Raw genomic sequence first — 10348 nt, forward strand, 5'->3', positions numbered from 1 at the left:
ATTTGGTGCTCTGTAAGCCTCAGACTTCTTCAAAAGTCTCATTTAACCTATAACCTTTCTGTTCAGTGTAAAAACAATCAATCTGACTTAACTTAAACTATCGAAAGGTTGGAGCAGATAGGCGTCATGGGCCTTGTGCCGGTGACACGGCTATAGGCTTCAGGCCAAAGGCTCCAGCCTACGGGCAGTGAAAGTTAAATCTATCCAAGCTATATAACCACAATGTATATGCACTTAAATAGTAGACATGTTCATGTCCATAACCCAGGTTATTTCACGTACCCAAGCAAAAGCTTAATGTGCTATGTCTGGGGCTATTTCTACTTTCTGGGCTGGCCCATTAACCTTGGTTATTTCTATTTTCGGGAGCGATCGAGGCAGTGGTCTGTTGCCAATACACCACCAATACAAATAAAGGGATGAGTAATATCTACAGACTTGGCATTTAATATGGAATATTTTTTTTTTCTTGACTTGGGTTTACTTTCTTAACTCAGTATATCAATCTGGTGAGTTTCTCTTACACTTTGGTGATTTATTTGTTAAAAGAACCATGTCACTGATTGTCTGTCGCAGCAAGAAGTCAACAACAGGATTATATCACAGGTGGCGTGGCAAAATGTACGGACAGGTGAATTTGATGATTGGCTTCACAGTCGGGTATACAAGGGTTGCGTTCTGTATTAGTGGAAAACAACTGCTGCACGTCTCCAAAAGTTATTGCCGCTTTCTCTGGAGATGGTCCGTCAACTCGACAATGCTGTTTGTCATGGAGTGGTGGCTTTACGAAATTACGACATGAAACAGCGTGCTATTGCTCGGCAGTATGGCACCACTCAAGGTCAGGTGTCAAAGATCCTGGAACGAAATGCTCAGAGGGGTGTCCCTACTCCAATACCGAGGCCAGGACGTCCCCGCAGAACCACAAGGAGGGATGATCGCCAGCTGCACCGGTTAGTCCGCAATGGCCGTACCAAGTCAGCTAATCGGCTTAGGGCTGAGTGGCAGCAATTGACAAATGTGCCTGTATCCAGAAGGCTAGTCAACCAACGACTGGTTCAAGCAGGCTATCATGCCAGGCGTCCCCTGAGAAAGCCACGCCCGACCAGACAACACCGCCAGCGCCGATTGCAGTGGGCCAGAGAGCACCGTCAATGGCAGCCAGGACACTGGAATCACGTGATCTTCAGTGACGAGTCGATTTCTGGTCTATCGTCAAGATGGCCGCGTCCGAATGCGCAGACAAGTGCATGAAGCCTACAACAAAGATTGTATAGTGCCAAGAGTCCAAGCTGAAGGTGGTGGGGTGACCGTTTGGGCTGCTTTTCATGCAGGGGGCAAAACTGACCTGGTTGTTCTGAATGGAAACCTGAAACAGTTCAAGTACAGGGCCATTCTGGAAGAAACATTGCTTCCATTTGCTCGTGCAGCCTTTCGAGGAAACTTTGTCTTCCAAGATGACAATGCACGGCCTCATCGTGCTCGCATGATCCAACACTTTCTTGCTGACCGTGGTGTAGAGCATATGGAGTGGCCTGCCATGTCCCCGGATATGAATCCGATAGAGAACTTGTGGGCAGAATTAACGCGTCAAATCGACCACTTGGACCAGCAGCCGACCTCTGTGCATGAATTGCAGCAGGCTATTGTCACTGCATGGCAAGCGATTCCTGTCCAAACCTTGGCAAATCTCGTAAACAGCATGCCTCAACGTGTGCGTGCTCTCCTGAATGCTCGTGGGGGTTACACGAAGTACTGAACTGTAATTTTACTCTCCGTAATCCCAGGCGTAATTTAACTTTTGTTTTTGTTAAAAAAAATTTTTGGCTAATGTGCAAAATAAAGAGATACTTCTGGAAAACGTACAGAAGTTTAACACAGTACTGTCCATGAATTGAGTTCGATATCAGTTTACATCACTTTCAAGGATCAATTTATTTGTTTCGAAATGTCAAATGTGGTTTTTGTTTCTTTTAAAGGTCACATTAACAAAATCTAGAATAATTTCAACATTATTCCAATGAACTTTTGGTTCGAAGACATCTTGAAAAGTAAGTTCACTCCCAAAAAAAAAAACATTCCATATTAAATGCCAAGTCTGTGTAATAAATGAAGGCTTTTATATGTAATTTTGGTTTTAGCCCGAGTTGTCAAGGCTGAAGAGTATGTAAATACAGAAGGGTCATCAATGAACATCATTAATGAACAACGACGGCAGGCACCAATTTCAGGATCACACAAAACGGTGCTAATTCCTGGCATTACAATGCAGCCCACTGACGAGTCTTTCCATTTGTTTGGAATTGACGTCAGTTACCAGTATAGCTTGCATTTGGCATGACGATAAATATGGCTCAAGATCAAACTTTGCAAAGAGTTGGACTATACCTGCATGATCCAATTTTCACACATGGCCAACTATATATTATTGCTTCCCACATTTGCCATCCACAAAATATGTGGTTCACAGTAGCAGCAGATTCAACGTTTTTTGTTTTGGAAGCAATGCTGCAACAAGTGGTCTTGTTTATATATTTATATAATCATTGCATTCACTTTTAGGGTTTTGACGAGTACATGAACCTCGTGCTAGATGATGCTGAAGAGATCCACATGAAGACCAAGGCGAGAAAGCCTCTGGGTAGGTGCATTATGCACAACTTTTCTTTAGTGTTGTGACACATTCTTGCCTTTCTTTTAATATAATGATTTGATATTCCACTCAAAAAAGGTTTGCAATGACAGTTTCTGCATGAAAGCATTTGTAGTGTGAGTATTTCTTATGGGATTGTTTTTAACCTTTATTTAGAATTGAAATTGCTTCATTTTAGCTTGTTTTATATGTCTGATGGAGAAGTCCTTGTGTTTTCTGCTTTCTGTAACTTTTCTGCTGTTGTAGCCACCTCCCCCTTTTCTCCCATTTTTATTCCCCCCCCCCCCCCCCCCCCCCCCCAATAATCATCATAAATATCAAGGAGAAAGGAGAATACAGCAGTGAACCTTGGTTCATGTAACAAAAGGTCTTCTCTTCGGCGATCACTCGTGGCCGAGTATGATCGTTTTCCAGATCATGAATTGTGGGTCCGCAGGTGGCTAAAGAGGCCGATCTTCGAGCCGCAAATCATGTTGCAGTGAGGGCACTTGTTTCCGGGTGGAAGGGGATCGGGTGTTCTGTTTTCTTGTCTTTATTTTCTCCTCCTCCTCCTCTTATCATCAACTGCTTGTCGACGTAATTTTTCAAAACGATGGGAGCCCTTGTCAAGCAAGTTGCGCCAAGCAGATCTATCTTGCGTGAGAGTCTCCCATGTATCTGTGTTGATCTTGCATGCCTTCAAGTTGCCTTTTAGTGTGTCTTTGAAACGCTTACGTTGTCTACCACGAGTCCACTGACCTTCTTTCAGCTAGGAGAAAAGAAGCTGTTTGGGAAGGCGATGGTCAGACATCCGGACAACATGCCCTGTCCAACGTAATTGGTTTCAGATGATCAGAGCCTCGATGCTGGTCATTTTAGCTTCTTCCAGGACGCTGATGTTGGTACGCATGTCTTCCCAGCTTATTCTAAGGATCTTCTGGAGACAACGTTGCTCTCTCCAGAATTTTCTGGTGTCTGTTTGTGGTCCAGGTTTCGCTTGCATACAACAATGTGGATAGGACAACAGCTCTATATATCAGAAGCTTTGTCTCTGAGTAGATGTATTTGTCCTCAAAGACTCTGCTTCTGAGGCGAGCAAAAGTAGCATTGGCGCAGCTGAGTCTGTGTTGTATCTCTGCATCGATATCAGCCTTCCATGCCCCCATACTTGTTGGATAGATGGCTACCAAGGTAGGGAAAAGTGCTCGATGTTTTCCAGAGCCACTCTATTGATGTTGATGCATGGCGCTTGTACAGTCTCCTTTGGGGAAGGTTGGTGGAGCACTTTCGTCTTCATGATGTTCACAGTAAGGCCAAGGCTTTCATATGCTTCAGTGAAGGCATTGAGGATGGATTGAAGATCTTCTTTAGTATGGGCAGACACAACATTGTCATCAGCATAGCCTACTGAAGCTCAATGACAGAGGCGGTTAAGATCTTACTTTTTGCCTTGAGTCTGCTTAGTCGAAATAGCTTTCCATCTGTTCTGTGATGCCAAATAAGTTGATGATGCCACTGCTCTCAGCCCCTCAAACCCCCATTTTCCCTCAACCAACTGGAAAGAGCATCATCAGGTATGTATTGAGAGTCAGCTGCAGTGATGACATCGAAAAAGGCACAACTGATTAGCCAGATTCTCCATAAAAACTGAAGAGGTGGAACAAACCCTTAACTGCAGATTCAAATACATTTCTAGGGCGGAAGTGGGTACATAACCCCATTTCTTCCTGCACGCATACACAAATATGTTGATTGGAGATAATGTTATATTGAGCACTTTTGCTGCATCACGTAAGCCTGCCTTCCCAAGGCAGTTTGACTAACTGGCAGCGATAACTAGGTTCCAGTGTATTCTACCAACCCTATCCCTCACCAGTGTCCCATCCCATGCCCCCCCCCCCCACCCCCATACTCCCTCCTTCCACCATTCCATCACTACCTTTCCCCTACCCCTCCCCTTAAAAACTTCCCTCCACTCCTCCCCCTCCAACCTTCCACCTTACCCCTCTCCAAAGCTCCCCCCCCCCCCTCCCCCTTCTCCCTCAAATCTCCCCTTTTCCCTCAAATCTTCCCCCTCACCCCTCACACTTCCATAAAGCTGCCTTCTCCACCCGCCCTCTCTTTTCAAACTTATTCCTCCACCTCCTCCAATCTTCTACTTCCCTCTGCCCCACCTTATATTACTCCTCGCTATGCCTCATCCCATCACCACCCCATCTTTTGTCCTCATCCTGCCCTCTCTCCTAGCTCTTCTGCAATCTCTGATACACTGTCATCAGCTCTCTCTACCACCCGCTCTCATCCCTTGTATTACCCTTCCCCTCTCATCCCTACTCTTGCACTCAACGCCTTCCCTCTTCCTTGAGGGTATGGACCTCAAACATCCGTGGACTTTGCTCAAACCTGAATGATCTCCCCATAGAGGTTGCTTCTGTAAAAAACCAGACATAATCTGCTCACCTACTCCTTTTTTTTTTTTTTTTTTTTTTTGTACACAAGATCGAGGCTCGTGTAAGAGCTAACATTAATCACAAAAAAACGGACACATAAAACATATAATAAGGGGAGCGGGAGACAAGATTGGGAGAGAGAGGGAAGCACACAAGTACAACAGTAGAGAACAGGGACATCGGGAGATCTGTGGGAGGGAGAGGGCTTGGGGGGAGGAGGCATGGAAAGGGGGGGGGGGGTGGAGGTATAAAACACATGGACACTGGCAGGACTTCCAGAAAAGAAGTTGGTATATTAAAAAAGTGGATCTGGGGTGAATTAACAGGGGTAGAAAAGATCAAGGTTTTGGATGGGGGAAGATAAGAGATGGTGAACAGCTGTTTTAAAAACCTGGAGGGAGGGGTGGGATTGAAGAGGATGAGGGAGTTTGTTCCAGAAGTGGGAGTAAAGAAGAATGAAAGAGTGAAGGTGAGCAGAGAGTCTTGATTTTGGCAATTTCACCAGAAGAGGGTTGCTGGCAGATCTTGTGCGACCTGTAGGAATATTTGGGGGACAGAGCACAGACAGAGCTGGGGGAGCTAGGCCAGAGCGGAGTCGGGAGATGACAGAAAGACCACCTACCTGCCTGCGGTGAGTGAGTGAAAGGCCCTCAGAGTTAGCTTCATTGCGGGAGATTCCAACGATTCTGAAAGCTTTGGTTTCAACAGCGTGAAGCCTAGCTAGGTGTGAGGCAGAAGCACCAGCCCAGAGGGGAGAGCAGTATTCCATTGAGCTGCAGATGAAAGGTTTGTATGTAGTGAGGAGCTCACGTGTGCCAACGAAGGACTTTGCACGACGGAGGATGCCCAGTTGGCGACTGGCTTTGGAGGCCAACTTGGAAATGTGATTTTTCCAGGAAAGATCATGGCAGATAGTGAGACCCAAAAGCTTGAGTAACAGAACTTCTTGGAGAGGATTGTTGAGAAAGTAGATGGGAGGGTTGTCCAGTTGGTCTTTTCAGAGAGACATGGTGAGAGTGTGAGATTTGTCAGGATTGAAAGACATGCCCCACTTGTTTGCGTGATTTTGTCCAGGTCTGCAGAGGGTGAGGAGGCTGCAGACTGCTGATCTGGGGGCTGAGGTATGGAGCGGCAGAGTGGAGTCATCAGCAAAGAGATAGAGAGGATTTTCCAGGGAGTCGGAGAGATCATTGATGAAGACCAGAAAAAGCAAGGGGGCCCAGAACACTGCGTTGGGGAACTCCAGCCTGAACAGGAAGGGGACATGAGAATCCATTCAGGGCCACACATTGACTACGACCAGAGAGGAAGTCCACAAGCCATGTGTGGAGATTTCCATGGATACCATAGGAAGAGAGTTTGGTGAGCAGAGCGGGGTGCCAGACTATCGTGATATGTCAAGGGAGACGGCTCTGATTTCCTGTTTGGCATTGAGGACCTCCATCCATTGTTGCGACAGCAGAAGCAGCATGTCCAGAGTAGAGTGACCTGGTCTGAAACGCCTCCACCTCCTCCAATCTTTCACAACTCGGTTGTATGAGAGAGAGCATATGATCAGAGATCGAGCCATTGGAGAAGAGGAAGGATTTTATATCTGACGCAATGATGGATTCCATGACTTTGCTGATAATTGGGAGCAGGCTCATTGGTCTGTAGTTGCAAGGATCTGTTTTTGCACATTTTTTGTGTAAAGTGGTAGTGTTGGCTGATTTCCAAGCTGATGGCAGATGACCTTGAGCAAAAGAGAGGGTGAAGAGAACAGAGCCAGGGTGTGAAAGAGCGGCAGAGCAGGATTTTAGGACCCGTGGGCTGATGCCGTCTGGTCCAGTTGCAGAATCAGAGTCGAGGTTTGATAGAAACTTCTCCACCTTGTCAGGAGAGTAGGACACAAGATTTTGAGGCAAACGCAGAGTTGAGGCATTCAGCTTTTTCACGTGCGGAGTCAGCTGTGTAGCCGTTTGAGGTAAGGCAGGGTATGGAGGGGGGACAAACTTCAGAAACGGATTTGACCAGACGCCACCAGGATTTGGAAGAGGGAGACAGGTTTGAGAGTTCAGTCTTGAGAGTGGAGAGATTGTGTTTCCTGGCTCTCCTGAGGGTAGACACACACTTGTTCCGGGCTTTGTGAAAGGAAATGAGATTTCCTTCCATTGGATTTGCCTTCCAGGAGACGAAGGCAAGTTGTTTCAGGGCAACTGCCTTACCACAATATTCTGTGTACTATGGACGGGAGGAAGGGTAAGACAACTGAAGACGGGATGGGATATATCTGTGCATGAGAGAGAGCAGTTTGCTTCGGAAGAATTCCCAGGAAGAGTTGATGTCAGAGGCAGTAGAGATGGGAGACCAGTCCAGATGATTGATGGCTGCTTGAAGACCTTGCCAGTCAGCCTGAGTGAAATGCCCGACTCGTTGACGCTGAGGAGGCTCTCTAAGAATGGCCAGAGAGATGTCCACTTTAACAAGCATATGGTCAGATGAACCGATTGGAGCAGAAGAAGAGCAGCAGACATTTGCAGGGAAGTTTGTCATAACCAAGTCTAGAAGAGAAGATGCTCCATTGACTGAGATCCAGGTTGGGAAATTGACAGATTGTGTCAGTCCCAGTTCGTCGCAGAAGTCCTTTGCTGAGGTGCCATGGCTGAAGTGAGAGGTACCCACACCCAGCCAGCTGGCATAATGACAGTTGAAGTCGCCACATATGAGGAAGAGAGAGTTGGGATGAGTGGATAGAAGTTGGTCCATATGATCAGACAGCGAGATGTAGATGGAGTCATCACTGTTTGGTGGACGGTACAACGCACATGTGAACAAAAGGTGGGAGGGAAGGGGAGGCCGTAGCCAGAGGTACTCCTATGGGTGAGGTGGAGAGAGGGCAGTGCAGGGAGAGTGAGGAAGAGTTTTTTAATAAAGATAGCAACCCCACCTCCATGACGAGGCTCAGGTCTATCATACCGGAGGAGGTAGTAACCAGGGAGAGATTTAAAGGAATCAGAAACATCTTGAAGGAGGAAAGTTTCTGTTAAGCAGATTAAGTCTGGTTTATCAGAAGCAACCTGTATGGAGAGATCAATCAGGTTTGAGCGAAGGCCCCGGATGTTTGAGGTCCATACCTTTAAGGAAGAGGAAGGGGGAGCATCGGATACAGGACATGGGTGTGTAGGGGTTGGGTAAGAAGAAGAGGAGGAGGAGGAGGTAGGGAGAGCTGTTGATAGTGTGTCGGAGATTTCAGAAAAGCTCGGAGGAAGGGAAGGATGAGGAGGACAAAAGGTTTGATGGTGATTGGATGATGTACAGTGAGGTGTTGTTTGAGGGGAGGCAGAGCAAGGAAGAAGCTTGAAGGAGATGGAGGTAAGAGTTGGAAGGGAGAGGAAGTGGGGAGGAGGATGCTTTGAGGAGGAGGGGAGAATTGGAGAAATATGGAGGGTGGGGAGATTTGAAGGGGAGGGGTGAGGGGGGAGTTTTGGAGGGGAGGCGTGAGATTTGAAGCGAAAGGGTTAGGGGGGGGGGGGTTAGTCGGTGAGGGGTGAGGGAAGAATTTAGGAGGGGAGGATCAAGAGGGGAGATTTGAAAGGGAGGGGAGATTTGAAAGGGAGGGGTGATGGGAGAGTTTAGGAATGGAGGGGTGATTTTACAAAGTGTTGGACGATTAATGGAAAACGAACAATTTTTGCAAAATGAGTTTCTTGTGATTTTTGAGTCGGAGATCCGTTTGAAAACGTTGGAGGAGGGGTGGAATGCAGGTGAGTTTAGGGAATGTGGAAAGGCAGAACTGTATGAGATTGAATTTTTATTTGTAGTGAAGAGATTTGGTGAGCAAATCGAAGACAACCTTTTCAAGAAGAAGAAGAAAAGTGTGTTGTATTATCCTTCATAATCCTTCAAGACATCTCTGATCCCTTAGTCTCTCTCCATGGTTACTCCCTCCTCCAATAAGATAGACCTGAGCCTCTTCCTGGCGTTGGAGTTGCTCTCTTTATCAAAAACTCTATTCCTCACTCTCCATGCACTGCTCTCACTCCACAACACCTCCAAGAATACCTGTGGCTGACTTTGCAGACCAGATTGGAAATGTGGTCTGCCCAAGAAAGATCATGGCTGATAATGAGACCCAGTTAAGTGTTGACAGTTAATCGGCCATTCAGAGATGTTTGAAAGGTTTTAACTTTTTGCTTGATGGTTCGACGGTCCTCATTGAGCCGTCAGACACATCAGGCTGCCTCAAGTTAAATCTCTTCTTCCCCTCCTTTTTTCTTTCATTTTTCAGCTTCTTGTACTTCTCAGTTTCTCTGTTCATCTTTGTATTTTGCTTTAAATATTTATTATGCACCATTTTGTGTTAAATGTAGTGCGAACAAAACGAGTCAATTTCTGTAATGAAGGCCTGAAACCTGAAGGCTTCTTGTTTGAAAGGTGTTTTCTTATATATATATTTGGTGTTTTTGGTATGAATTGGCAGGTACAACCTCAATTTACTACCGTTTGTGGCAGACATTTATATTATTGTTCATGTTGTCTCAATGTATTCGGTAGGTCGAACCATGCTCAAAGGTGACAACATCACTTTGATTCAGAACGTCTCTTCCTCCTGAGAAGCTTCCTTGTATGAAGAGGGAAATTCTTTGTTTTGGGATTTTTATTTTTATTGTTCAAAAAATATTTTTTTGGATGTGCTCAATTTCATCTGGAGCTTTAGTTTGGTAATTCATGGGTTGTTGTTAAGGGGGGAGGGGGGAGTTTCGAAGCGGAAGAGTTATGGGGGAGTTCAGGCCCGAGTTGTCAAGATGTTCCTGAGAAAAAACGTTATTTTTTCCTTTTTATTTTATTTTATTTTTTTGCAAGAAATTTTTTTTCCCAAAGTTGCGACCAAACAGGTAACAGTGCTTTTGTGTTTGAAATATTTAAGAGCCTGCGTCTTTGAGAGCAGTCGTCTCGATACAAATTGCGAAAACACTTATCTATCATGTGGTTCTGCTAGAACTGTTATTGTAACAGCTATAGACAATTCAACAATAAAAGTGTAGCCAGTCCTCCCATCCAATTCTGCTTTTATTTATATTTTGGCATATTTAACTTGACAGTAACCCATAAAGTTTCCTCAGGATGCACAGGCTCATCCTCCACATTTGCAGCTTTGCTGTCATTGGGGCCGTCCAATGTGTTTCTCAAGTTTTCGGAGCGAGTTAGTTATATAATGTGGTCTGGATCGGCAGATGTTAGGAATTTTCTATTTTTCCTCAGGAGAGAATTGAGATATCAGAGTGAA

General features: G+C 45.6%; 1 protein-coding gene across 1 annotated transcript in view; it reads left to right on the top strand.

The window, feature by feature from the left end:
* The window catches only part of SNRPE (small nuclear ribonucleoprotein polypeptide E), a 29263-nt gene extending 19151 nt beyond the window's left edge, over positions 1–10112 (top strand). The window contains exons 4-5 of the mRNA XM_068110243.2: positions 2563–2641; positions 9616–10112. Of these exons, the coding sequence (XP_067966344.1) occupies positions 2563–2641; positions 9616–9674 (138 nt within the window). The 3' untranslated portion in view covers positions 9675–10112. The remainder of the gene's footprint in view (positions 1–2562; positions 2642–9615) is intronic.
* Positions 10113–10348: the final 236 nt, after the last annotated feature.

This window comes from Myxine glutinosa, chromosome 3, assembly GCF_964187855.1.
Source record: "Myxine glutinosa chromosome 3, kmMyxGlut1.1, whole genome shotgun sequence".
Taxonomy (NCBI): domain Eukaryota; kingdom Metazoa; phylum Chordata; class Myxini; order Myxiniformes; family Myxinidae; genus Myxine; species Myxine glutinosa.